The sequence below is a fragment of the Ascaphus truei genome, chromosome 3, assembly GCF_040206685.1.
Source record: "Ascaphus truei isolate aAscTru1 chromosome 3, aAscTru1.hap1, whole genome shotgun sequence".
Taxonomy (NCBI): Eukaryota; Metazoa; Chordata; class Amphibia; order Anura; family Ascaphidae; genus Ascaphus; species Ascaphus truei.
Window position 1 is genome coordinate 213651260 of NC_134485.1, and position 13461 is coordinate 213664720.

The window sequence follows — 13461 nt, forward strand, 5'->3', positions numbered from 1 at the left end:
GTATGCTGGGTAGCAAGATAGCCTGGGGATAGACCATCTGTGGGCAGAGCAGAGGGGGAGAAAGCAGACTAGCCCATTTGGGAGAAAAGCTGGGGTTGCTATAGCAACTCACTGAAATGTCTAGGGAAACCACAACATGTAGCAATAATGTTGCATTTCTGATACAGCAAGCTGCTGGGACAGGGGAAATAACACTGTGTCTATCACACGGGCACTGTGTGTGTGCACAGAGCAAAACACATGCAGCTGGAACTGAGAAACTGACAGGCAGAACTGCAAGGAAGGGGGGGGGTGAAACAGAAATGTAGTTCTTGTTCCATGACACTCCCCGTCTGGTATCTGGAGATACCACTATATTCTATATATTTGTGGAACACATGTGCAATATAACATAACATAACAATGCAAAGTTCACGTCCACATAACGAGGTGATACCGGCCGGTACCACTGGCATTGAAATCCCTTGGCAAAGTCTTTTAGCAAAGGATGTTGGGTGGATGAACCGGTCCAGGTTAGCTGGGTTCACCACAATGTCTTTCTGTGAAAGTCTCTGGCACTGTTTCCTTTCAACTTTGTGAGAGAACAGTCCCTTTGACTCTGTAGTTTTCTCTACAGAGTGCATCACCTCGTGGATGTGCCAGTCGTGGTAGTTTGTCACCCTTTCACCTGGCGTTTGGCGGGAGGAGATGGCCTTTGGCTCCTTGCAGAAGCGGATCAATGCCCCTGGAAGACTGGTTGTCAAGTCTGGTCCAGTGAGTAATGCCCCGTTTGGAAAGGCTTCCTGGTGCTGAGCATTGGAACTGAACATTACCCAGATCTGGCTGGGTTTCTGACGGTGGTGAACACCAGATGATGGGAGGTGCCGGCATTTTTTTACCTTCCTTCAGTGAAGGCGCTGGCTCTGCGTTTGCGCTAAGGAATCTCTTCCGCGTGAAGACCACAATTTGATTCTTGGTCTCCGGCTCCCTTTGTGGGTTGCGGCGGAGCGAAGTGAGCCTGGAGATGGCAGGTTCTCTATTGTTCAGGAGGCGTCGTCTTGGTGAACGGAATGGTAGCGGGTTCACCCAACTGCCCGGTCCGTCTTTAACGAGCTCCTTGACTGTTAACCTTGGGAATCCTCTATCTTCCCTCAATGGTGTTTGCTTGTCATCGTCCCTTGTTGTCTGTAACACTGTGCACCGTAGGTCATCGGTGCATTCCTCTTGCACAAGAACATCTCCACGTAATTTGGTGAAACGCTTTTGTGTCTCTTTGTTGACTGCCCTCAGGAGGTTGTTCTCTCCTTGGACATGACGAAAAACAGTCTCTTTTGCCCTTGTAAATCCCTTTGTGAAATGTCTTTGCGACTGTCTCTTTTTTGACGTGTGAGAGGACAGTCTTTTTGACACTGTGGCTTCACCTGTACGGCGCAATCTTTTGCGGCTATGCCAGCCGTGACAGCTGGCTGCTTTATCGCTTGATACTCTGTGGAGAGGAACAACTGTACGTCTTAGCCGTGCCATTGCTCGCGAGAGGATCGTCCGATTGTTTGTCTTTTGGACGATCCCTTTGTCGGTCACCTTTGGGAGGTTACTTTCTTCCTTCAGTGGAGTCAACTCGTCATCCTTGGTTATCTGAACTGCTAAGCATCCTAGGCCATTGTCACATCCCCCCGATGTGAGGATGTTTTTGTTGATCTCAGGGGTATGACCTTGTCTTTTCTCTTCACTTGGCCCTTCTGTCACTTGGAGATGGCCAAGACATGGTTCAGAGAGAGATGTGTGCCCACATTCTGTTACCACCATTCTGCGGGTGTCAACATAGTCTTGTCCGTGCTCTTTGTCAGTGCACGCGTTGCCCTCTATCACCCATCCTAGGTCAAGTCTTTGGGCGTATGGCGCGTTGTGGGGTCCGTTGTGCTGTTTACGGACTTTATGTACCCTCATGATGTCCCTACCAAGCAGCAGCAAGATCTTGGCGCCTTGTTCTACCGGCAGGATGTAGTTGGCTATTCCTCTGAGGTGCGGGTAATGGCATGCCATGTCTGGTGTGGGAATCTCTTCCCTGTTTATGGCCATGTGGCTGCACTCGTTGAGTGTGGGAAGGGGCATGTTCACTTTGCCGTCTATTGAGCATATGGTGTAGCCATTCACTCTTCTCCCTGTAGTCTCCATTCGCCCTGCGCACGTTCTGAGAGTGTAAGGAGAAGCGCTGTCTTGTATGTTAAACATGTCGAAGAATTCTGACCTGACCAGCGATCGGTTGCTCTGGTCGTCGAGGATTGCATACATCCGAATAGCCTTCTCAGGTTGTCCCTGGGGGTGCACTGAGACAAGGCATATTTTGGAGCAGGACATTTTGTCACCTTCTTTTCCGCAAACCTCAGTGCGCTGAGATGTGACGGATGTTGGCTCTCCTTCTTCTTTCTCCCCGCCATGCTCCGCTATGGAGGATGGGTTGTTGAGTTGGTGGAGTGTCAGCGCCTCTGGGTGTAACGATGTCACGTGCTTGTCGCTTTCGCACACTGTACATTTGATATCTTCTTTACAGTCTCTGGCTAGGTGAGTCGTGGAACCGCAGCACCTGAAGCAAACTCTGAATTCTCCAAGTAACCTCTTGCGTTCCTCTAGGGACTTCATCCTGAACCCAAAGCACTTGTTAAGTGGGTGTGGCTTCTTGTGTATGGGACATTCCCTGTTTGGGTTCCTTGGTTCCTCGTCTCCGGCGACCGACTGATCAGGAGTAGTTTGGGTTGTCTGAGGCACGTCCATCCTGTGGACCGAGATGGGTGTTTGAGTGTTACCGTATCTCGCCACTGGTCCCTCATTCCTCAGGCTGCTTGCACTGTGTGTGGTTTGCGCACCTAAGATGAAACTGGGATCGTTCCTTGTCCTTGCCGCTTCGCGGATGAAGCTCAAGAAGAATGAGAATGGGGGGAAGGCGACTTGCTTCTCCCTTTTGTATTTGGAGCCTTGTGAAATATATTTTTTTTGGAGGTTGTAGGGTAGCTTCTCCAAGATGGGTCTCACTCCACGAGCTGGGTCCAAGACGTTGAGACCTGTTAAGGAATGGTCTTTCCTTGCGAACTCCAGCTCTTGCAGCAGGTCCCCGAGCTCTCGTAACTTCGAGTAGTCTTTAGTTATGATCTTGGGGAAGCTGTCGACTCTTTTGAAGAGCGAATCCTCGACTGCTTTGGGGCTACCGTAGCACTCTTCTAGCCTTTCCCACACTAGGTCAAGACCTACTTGGGGTTGGTTTGCGTTTGCCGCCCGATGTCTCTTTGTGTGCTCCCTGGTTTCGTTCCCCAGGAACTTGAATAGCAGGTTGAGCTCTTCCCTTGCTGAGAAGTCCAAGCAGTTGATTGCGTCTTTGAACGTGAACTTCCACGTCCGGTAGTTCTCAGGGCGGTCGTCGAAGCTGATGAGTCCTGTTTGCACAAGGTCACGCCGGATCATGTACTTGGCTATGTCTGTCAGGCCTGAGGCATCGGCGTGTTGGTCGCGTTCTGAGGTAGATGCTGGGAGGGTCCGTGCGGTCGCCTCTTTCTTGGCGTGAACGTGTGGTGACTGCTGGTCAGTGTGAGGGGCTGTGTTCTCCCGTATGGGTGTACCTGGATTGCGAGCCTGTTGTGGTGCATCCGTGTGCGCGCTGGCGTGTGGATCACTGTCGCGGCTGTAGCTATCCCAGGCAGCATGTACCACTGAAGTAACAGCATCTTCTCCTCGTGGAGCTAGCAAGTCTTCGGTGTCTGTGGAGTCACTCCCTCCGTGTTGAGATGGCGCGCTGGTTTTAACACTGAAGAGGTTCCTTACGTAGTCTTCAGTGCGTTGGATTGGATCCTCTGAGGCTCTCCATCTGTACGGTAGCTCCCCGCCGTCCTGTCCCGCAGCTGCTTCTAAGACTTCGGCTTGGGCTATAGCGGCGGCGGCTTCCTTCTCTTGATTATGTGCCTCTAGTTCCGCATCAAATTCGGCTTTCCTATGCGCAGTGGCTGCGGCAGTAGCGGTGGAAGCGGTGGCGGCATTAGCGGCAGCAGTGGCGAGAGCATTAGCGGCGGCTGTCTGTTCCTCCTCTTCTATGCGCTCTCTTCCTGCTCTTACGGCTGCCTCTCTCCGACTATATTCGGCCCTGGCACGTGCGGCCTCTGCGGCGGCTCGCACCTTGGTAGCGTTTGTGCTTGCGCTGGACGCGTTAGATTGCGCTGATCTTGCTGACCTTGATGAGTGTCTGGATGCGCTGGAGCCTGTCATGCGGTTTCCAGCAAAAGGTCTTTCCTCTTACTCTCAGCTTCCGTGATAGGTTCGCACGCAGCTGTCACGTGTCAAGTCAATGTTATGCTGTAAGTCCCTTTCTTGCAGGCTTTCGCCGGTGTTAGTCCTGGCCAAGTAAGTGACGTATGCCTCTGACAGCTCTTGGTAGCATAAGTGGTCTATCTTTAATTGAGTTATTGCCTGCTCGAGCTGTTGTACATAATTGCCAGCGGCGGCGACATTGCGCATCCCAAGTGTGGTAGTGTTCAAGGCCAACTCTAATTTAGCGCGTTGCGCTTCAATGTCAGTCTCGTATTTTTCGCGGGCCTTTTGTGTCAGTGTGACTGTCCATTTGGGCCTTGCGTCTGTCTGCTCCTGTTGCAGTTGCGCAGCGGTCTCTGTGTCTGAGTGATCACTCTCCTGCGTGATATCTGGTGAGGCTCTGAGTTCTGCCATGCTGTAGGTGTGTGTAGGCCTTTAGCCAGTGCGTGTGGCGTGCAGACTTTTACCTGTGTCAGCGATGGGCGACTGTCTCAGATAATGCCGAGCGGTGTCCTGCAGCGTTCAGCGTAGCTGTACTCACAGGTGTCCGGTGGCTCTGACCCGTGTCCTGGCGGTTGTCCGGTGGCGTGGCCCTTGGTGGCGCTAGCCGTGGGGACATGCGCAGGGTAAGGTGAGATGGTAATCCCTCACTATGGAGCTGTGCAGAGGGTGAACTCAGACAGAGAAAGGCAATCAGGTTTTGTGTAAGAAGCACTGTCTGTCTGCAAGGCTGCTGCCTTGTGTGCAGGGTTGTTTGCTGGCTGTGACCAGTGAGAATGTGCTTGCTTATTTGTAAGGCTGCAGGCTGTGTGCAGTTTGCTGTATAAGGCTTGCTGCGCTGTCTGGCAGTGTAAAGCTGCTGCTGTTTGTAAGGCTGCTCTGTGTTATCATAAAGTCTGGAGTAGCAGCTCCTGTAAGTGTCTGTAAGGCACACGGTATCCTTTCCACTATTCTGGAGGCCAGGGTCATGTGTAAAATGATTAGCCCAGATAGTTTCAACTCGGCCCTCTTTTCAAAGCACAAGTTCTGTTTCTTTTCTTTACTTTATTTGGGGAAAGCAGCATAAAAGACATGCACTTGTGAAGAGATGTTGGTGTTTAGATAGTGTCTCTCTGTGGGTGCTTTGTAGTTAAGGACAGGTGAAAAGGGTAATCCTGCCACTAGAGCAGTTACAGGGTACTCACTCATCCAGGTGGTGATGGTGGAAAAGGAAGTCCCAATGTATGCTGGGTAGCAAGATAGCCTGGGGACAGACCATCTGTGGGCAGAGCAGAGGGGGAGAAAGCAGACTAGCCCATTTGGGAGAAAGGCTGGGGTTGCTATAGCAACTCACTGAAATGTCTAGGAAACCACAACATGTAGCAATAATGTTGCATTTCTGATACAGCAAGCTGCTGGGACAGGGGAAATAACACTGTGTCTATCACAGGGGCACTGTGTGTGTGCACAGAGCAAAACACATGCAGCTGGAACTGAGAAACTGACAGGCAGAACTGCAAGGAAGGGGGGGGGGTGAAACAGAAATGTAGTTCTTGTTCCATGACATCGACCGAAAACAAATGCATTGTCGCCGCCTCGTGCGCTTATAGTAAGCGCTACGGCGACAAAGTGACGTGGCGACGTGATTTTTGGTAGCCGTAATTATTTGATTGTACAGGGGCTGTCGCCTCATGTGACAGCCCCTGAACCAATCAGGAGCATGGTCGCTTGCGACGCTGCCGCAAAGCGAAATACAACTTTCGCTTGCGGCGACGGTGACGTCACGCGTCGCCGGCACTATAGGCGCGGCCTAACTTTTCTAAATTTGGTGAAACCTACCCAGCCTTAGAATTGCAAAGCCAGTATAAACAGCCTCACACAGATAAGACCCAAAAGGTCGAGACAGCTGTCTGTCAGTAGATTTACTGGCTATGCACCTTAACCCAGGCTGTGCTGAAAAGCTGTGTAATGTTACGGACCCATTAATACCTGCAGCACGTGCGCCTGGTGACTTGGCGGCGCGTGCACAGTTTAAAGCCACGATCTGCGGTTTTTAGGGGGGCGGTCATGACGGGCCATATCTGCCCTCCAATTGGTGCGCGCTGACCACGTGATTGTGTCGTGGCACGGGAAGACAAAACTATTGTCTTCCCTGCTAGCATACGCGTAACATCGCTTTGCGCGCCCACACACACAGAGTCACTGGGGACCTGGCCTAATGCAGCAAGCATAAGCATATAAGGGCTCCATGTAAAAATGGATTTGAGGCAGAACGTGACAAGTGTGCTCATTTGCATGTCATTTCCCAGAATCCCTTTGCTGCAGTGGATGCACTGTATGCTAGGTGATAATGGTTGAAAGGCAGAGTTGCAGACCTGTCTAAGACATGTGAATGTGCTCACAAGTGGTGTGTGTGTGTGGTGTGTGGTGTGTGTAAACTAGCACAGGATGAGGTACAATCAAACTATATCCTGAAGCAGCAATCCCCCTGTAAATGGGGGTTGTGGTTTCATAGCCAGTGTTGTCCTGGATATACTGTACTGTACACTAACATAACAGTTCCTTTATGTGTATTTTTGAATGTGAACTTTTAAAAATAAGCAAACAGGTTTTAGAGGCCAAGAGCTGAAAATATAGTTTGTCAAGTTAAAGCAGCATCCCTCCCCCAGAAGCCTATATGAGTTTAACCCTTTGAGAGCCCTGGGACGTAGTAGCTATGTCCAAAAACAAAAATGCTTGTTTTAGGGCAGATCGCGTCGGAGCGCAGGACACGTTCTGAAATTATGGCGGTCGGATTCGGAAGGGGAATGACTTCTCTTCAGTTCCGTCATCAGTGACAGAGCGGTCATGTGATTGAGAGAACCGGAGGGGGCGCGGCACTCAAAACATTAACTCATAATGTTAGTATCTTGTCCCCCGAGTATGTCCTGCTCTTAAAAACAACAACAAAAACCACACAATTCTTGTGTTGCTCTCCATGTTCTGAGATTACCACGATAACCTTTAGACTGCACTGGGCTCTGGGGAGAGGCCCATTTTAACCTCCCTGCCACGTCATATTTCAAACGCTTACAGTATATCTCCAGAACGACAAAGCATCAGGTTTTAAAAATAAATAGAGCTTTGCAAAGGATAAAAAGAGATTGATTAAAGTAAGTAAAACAATAGAAGGCCTTTAAAGTACAGCCCCTAAGTGCTGCACCTTTACACAGCTGTAATGCAGACTCCCACAGGAAGGCACTTACCTTTTCTATGTTTCATGACACAGTGTACGATGTTTAATGTCAGCGATAAAATGAAGGCCATGCAAATAATTGCAAGTGACACCCAGACGGCAATTCCACATTCTGCGGGAGAAACATATTATTACCACGGTGACGTTTTTCTTGTCTTGTTAAAATGAATTGTTTCTGGTAGCACTGAGTTGATATTAATGTAGTTAAACTTAAAGGCAACTTAAGTGAAATGGTGCAGTCGGCGGCGCAGGTTTTTTCCCTTTCTGGTACAGTATGTAATCATTTTTTTTTACTTGTATAGCCCCCGTATCCCTCAGGGGATTGTCACATGCTGCGGCTTAGCCAATAGGGTGGCTGCATTTGCAATTAAGGCCTTTTCAGTGCAAGGGAGCCTGCGCTGGCAGTTCTGAATAGAGACAGTTAACAGAGGCTGCAGTTACATGTTGCTAGGCAACCAGTGAAGCTGTGAGACATGACAGTTTTGACAGCTTTTAAAAAGAAGCAGTTGGAGCTGGGAGTTGGGGGAGTTAGGGTGTGTGTGCAGGGAGCAGTAGCCCCTAGCACTAGGCCTAGTTACCCCCAGAGGTCCCAGATAAGTTACCATTCCCCAGTTTGTGGTTGCTTCAGGGACAGGCCCTACGTAAGGAGATCTGCCCCTTTAGCTATTTGGTTAAGTTAGAAGCCACTCAGTAGTGCGCAGCCTGATTACTGGGTCTGGGCTCAGACCCCCCAGAGTTATATAAAGACTATCTTCTCGGAGGCCCTGCAAAGCAGTGACTGCGGCCAGTTGCAGACGGATCCCCGTCAAAGTACAGACGGTGCGGAGCTGCGGTGATATTATCCACGCTGGAATTCACCCCACGCGTAGGAGGACATCACGTCAGATCAGGCGGATCCAAATCAAGTTGTATAGCGGCACCCGTGGCTGGAGCCCGGGCAGGTATCTATAAAGAGTGCACCAACACGGCCAGGGATAGCGCTATCTCCATCACACGTGGGTGGGGTTTGGACATAAGGTACTTTGGGGAATACTTATGTTGATGTGTGCACCCAGTGCACGTCCATGTGTGTGTATACACATTATTCTGTGTGGTACAGGTACCGGAGTTATTATTAGTAGTTGAAATAGTAAACCGTTATTAGCATACACTGTGTGCGTGTTTTATTATTGTGGTTCCTGTAAGAGGACAATCCCACTCAGGTGGGAACCCTTACAGGTGGAGGCGCTGTGTACGACGAATCAGGTAACCCCAGGCTCCCAGTGGCGGAGGTTCAGGTCTTCTGTGAGCCTATCAGGTAACGCACCACACCCGGTAACATAAGTGTAGATTTCCCCACATGGTCCATATCTGCGATAGGGGGGGGGGGGAAAGGTGTTACACTTGGTTAATCTTAGTGGGGTACAGTGCTGGTGGTGGTGGGGGGGTACAGTGCTGGTGGTGGTGGGGGGGTACAGTGCTGGGGGTGGTGGGGGGTTACAGTGGTGGTGGGGAGGGTACAGTGCTGGTGGTGGTGGGGGGGTACAGTGCTGGTGGTGGTGGGGGGGTACAGTGGTGGTGGGGGGGTACAGTTGTGGTGGTGGTGGGGGGGTGGACGGTGGTGGTGTACAGTAGGGGGGGTAGAGGGATGTACGGTGGTGGTGGGGGGTGGCACGGTGGTGGTGGTGGTGGGGGGGTACAGTTGTGGTGGTGGTGGAGGGGGTACAGTGGTGGTGGAGGGGTGGCACGGTGGTGGTGGTGGGGGGATACAGTTGTGGTGGTGGTGGGGGGGTACAGTGGTGGTGGTGGGGGTTGGTGTATGGTGGTGCGGTTGTGTACAGTGGTGGGGGGTGCAGTGGTGGTACTGGTGGGGGGTGTACAGTGGTGGGGGGTGCAGTGGTGGTACTGGTGGGGGGGGTGCAGTGGTGGGGGGTGCAGTGGTGATACTGGTGGGGGTGTACAGTGGTGGGGGGTACAGTGGTGTTGTTGGTGGGGGGGGTGTATGTTGGGGGGGAGGTGTATGTTGGGGGGGGGTACAGTGATACTCCTGACTCTGGGGACTGCCTGATTGCCAGTAAATCACTCTTTCATATCCAAAACAAGAATACTTGTGTGGGAGGACAATACTCCCCACCCCTCCCCCCCCCCCCCCCCCATTGCCTCAATTATACATGTGAACTGAATAAAACTTGTGGCAATATATTTTTGAATACTTTAAATGTGTCACCTGCTTGTCCTGTACGATATAGTACATTAAAATTATGTGCACACGGTAACCTATAACATATATAACCATTCCAATGTGAACAAAAAAAAAGAAATGTGTGGTTTTCGTGTCACTTATTTACATTAAGGGTCGACCGCAAATATTCCTTTCTTCTATCTCACACAAACACTGTTTGCATTTGATGGCTTTTCTTTTGAGTTGCGCACAAAGAATACAGTTTAGTTTTAGTAGATGTATTCTGTAATGTAAGGCTACGGCCCCAGTCATACCTGCAGCACACGTGCCTGTATTCTGCAATGTATCCTGTTCTTGTGTGTTAATGTGCTAAAGAAATACATTGATTTCACGTACGTTTTCAGCATTGACCGTAACGTCTATCAAAATCTGCCTGTTTGCAGCCGGACGCAAAATGATATGCTGATAAGACAAAATGGGTCGATCACGTTTCCACAAGAGTTAAATGATATATTAGTATGAAAACTATTTCTAATGGACACAGTAAATAGGGGCTGGGCAACAGCGATTTTGTAATAGAAAATGTAATATCAATGAGAAACCTATGCAACATGTTATACGTCTCACTCGACATTAGAGTTCACGTTCAGCCACTGCTTAAATAGAAAAAATAGCAATCAGGAAGGGTTAAGTTCTAAATGAGTCTAGCTGAAATTTTAGGCAATTGAAATGTTTTTTTTGTTTTTTTATATCCTTCCCATAACGTTTCAACATGTTGGGCAGAATTATGATACAGGCCTGAGGCCTCTTACCTTGAGATTTAAATTGTAATATTATACACTTAACTCCTGTGTTCGTATACAATGTAATGCAAAACGATCACACCTTTTCTGCCTAGTGCTAGCAGTTACATTTTATAACAGTTGACGATTTTTCACAACAGAAAACCCAAACTACTACTTTTCCCACACGAGGGTGTCCTATGCTTCTAGTCTGTACTTTTAATAGAAATGTGAGCCGAAAACAATATTAAAAGCATGCAGGTGGTAAGGAGATTCGTGTAACATTGGAAGTTCGGCAATATCAGTGTAGTAGCAGTAAAAGATGCACATTTTATATTTTAAACAGGTTCATTCAATATTCAGAGATATGAAGCTTGGTTACGGAGTCATCAATGAGATGATGGAAAGGAGGAAACAAGGATAGAGAAACAATTGTGCCCATAGTGGTTGGTACTCATAGGCCGATCATGGGGTTATGTGTGTGGTCAGTAGGGCTACTACTGGGCAGTAGCCTTTTGAAAAATTCCTGCCCAGAAGTTCAGTATGGACTCGAGTGTTATGGTCTCCTTTGTTCAAGCAACATACTTTTCAACGCACTCAATAGATGTGATCAAAACCCTTGGTAATTAAAAACAATCTTGAGGGTGAAGAAGGTGGAGCAAATCTGGTGCAAAAGAAATGTATCAAATAAAAAAATTCCAAATGAAATCAATAGGATTGCTTTCCTTGATACATCTTATGTATTTTTTTGCTCCACTTTTGCCTCGATACATAGCTTATCTAAAAAACAGTAGACAAGAAGCACAACATTCTGGGCAGGAAGTATTAAGGCATTAAATCAATGCTTCTTTTTTTTTCCACATTAAATCACCTAAATTAGAATTATCTGGACAATAAAGGCCTCCTGAGATGGACTGATGCCATTAAAATAAAAATAAAAATCAGCAATATATATCTAGTCTACGAAACAAAAAGTTGCTATCCTATTTTGAAAAAGGATATATTTTTTAATTTCCACCAATAATTGTTTCAGGAGTGGCTTCACACAGCCAAAAATCTGGATTTTTAAAAAAAATGTCTTACTCTCTGTTCTATAAATATACATTTACAATATGACATTGGTTTTCAAGGTGTGTTCATTGGAATCGTGAGGATATATGAGCGGTTACAGTCGATCCCCGAGAAAAATGTGTCAACGGCAAATATTTTACTCCTAAATACATTATTTTGGCACACTTTTTTTTTGTCCGAATTTATTCTTAGGCTGCGTCCCCGCTAACACTGAGTGGGCGGCGCTTGTGGCAGTTACTTACATATTATATAGATATATGTAAGTCCCCGCTCATGCTGTGCGGGCACACCCGCTCACCCGCGCTCACCACTTAGATAAACAAAAAAATTATACTTTCCCGCGCGCTCAACTACCCGCATTGCCCCCTCCCCGCGCGCGTAAATGCAGGACACCCGGCGCTCAGCGTCAGCGGGGACTAAGCCTTAAAGGGATTCACAGTTAAAGTGATGAAACTGCTGCAATATCATGTTTCAAATTAAATTTTAGCCAGACAAGTCCACAAGTAAGCATGTATTCCATTTTGATTTTCTTACCCAAATGTAGGAAAATACGTTCATAAACATAAGAAAAAAAAAAACATAAGTCCTTTGACTTTGTAAACTGATACTCCCATAAATGCAAAGAAAGACCAATTGAAAATAGGAACAATTTAAATGGTCACAAATGTTTTCCTCTAATAAAAGCACACATTTTGATTTATGGTTTGCATTAAAGCCGTAATACTTCTCCCCCCTTTTCTTTCTTTCTTTTTTTCTTGTTTGTATATGTAAAGCATGTAACAATGTACAATTCTACATTGTTACCTAAGCTGGCAATCGTTTGTCGCTCCTGTTATAAATCTGTAAAAATCCTGATTGTGGGCCTAACATAATGGCTGCCTTTTAGTGCCAATCAATCCTTCAGTCAGTGTAACTCAGCAGCTACAATGTATCTGGATATTACTAAAGTAACATTGATTATTGTTACAGTTTACAGCTGAAAATGCTAAGAATATTGGCAACAAATGATCAAAAACATGTCTTTTATACATACATAGTAAACACTTCTTTTTAGTATAACAATGTACCAAATAAAACCAGGATAAATAGATTTGTGCATAAAATACCTACTTTCACTCTTATTGCAACTACAGTAAAATAAAAAATGAATTGACTTCTATAAGAAAGAGAGTATATACTTCTAAGAAGATCGCATCACATGGAGAAGTAGTAGGACATACAAGTATATACAGCTTCCTACTGTACCTGTACTCATTTGTTTTTTGTAGAAAGGTTTCCGTCGCATACAGAAAATGTGAGGTTGCCTGCTTCACACACACAGAGGTTGTGTGCATGCTCAGATAATGTATCCAACTTTTAAGTGTCTGTGCATGATTCTGTTACGAACAGGAAATGAGGTGCACAAAAGAGAGCCATTGAACCTCTATATGTGCATTGTTTACAATGTCTTTGTCCTCCGCATCATGTGTACATTTAAAAAATCCTAGTTAAAAACCCCCACATAAAACAGGTTGACGTCGCCTGGCTTTCTATGAGCCAATACTTGACCGATATAAACCCTTGCTTTGTCGAGATAATTATATGATTGTAAAACATGTTTCCTGTTTACCCCCCCCCCACCCCAACATATGTTTACCCCCTGCCTCTTTTTATATTTCTGAATCCCTACCCATTCCAACTTTTCAAAAATAAAAACAGCTTTAAGAAAACAAAAAACAAGTTGACGTTGCACAAAGAGGATGTGACGTGCATGTTGGGATCTATTTCATAAAAAAGTTACGATTATTATATTAATCTGCATGCAACTCCTACAGACACTCAGCAATGCGTACGTCTGTCACCAACGTGAAGGTTGTTATTAGAATTTTTTTTCACAAATAAGCCAGTTTGTTACATAAACTAATATTCAATTGAGCGCCTTGTTACATTTTACATAGCCCAAAACGGAAAACTTATTGGAG

The 13461-nt window shown here is 47.0% G+C and overlaps 1 protein-coding gene across 2 annotated transcripts in view; it reads right to left on the minus strand.

The window, feature by feature from the left end:
- Positions 1-12964, minus strand: part of TRAT1 (T cell receptor associated transmembrane adaptor 1) — a 30578-nt gene extending 17614 nt beyond the window's left edge. The window contains exons 1-2 of one of the 2 annotated variants that reach the window (XM_075590067.1): positions 12746-12955; positions 7497-7598 (exon numbers count right to left, since the gene is read on the minus strand). In XM_075590067.1, the coding sequence (XP_075446182.1) occupies positions 7497-7598; positions 12746-12785 (142 nt within the window). In that variant the 5' untranslated portion in view covers positions 12786-12955. Of the gene's footprint in view, positions 1-7496; positions 7599-12745 lie in introns of both variants that reach the window. The other variant, XM_075590068.1, reaches the window with a different exon arrangement.
- Positions 12965-13461: the final 497 nt, after the last annotated feature.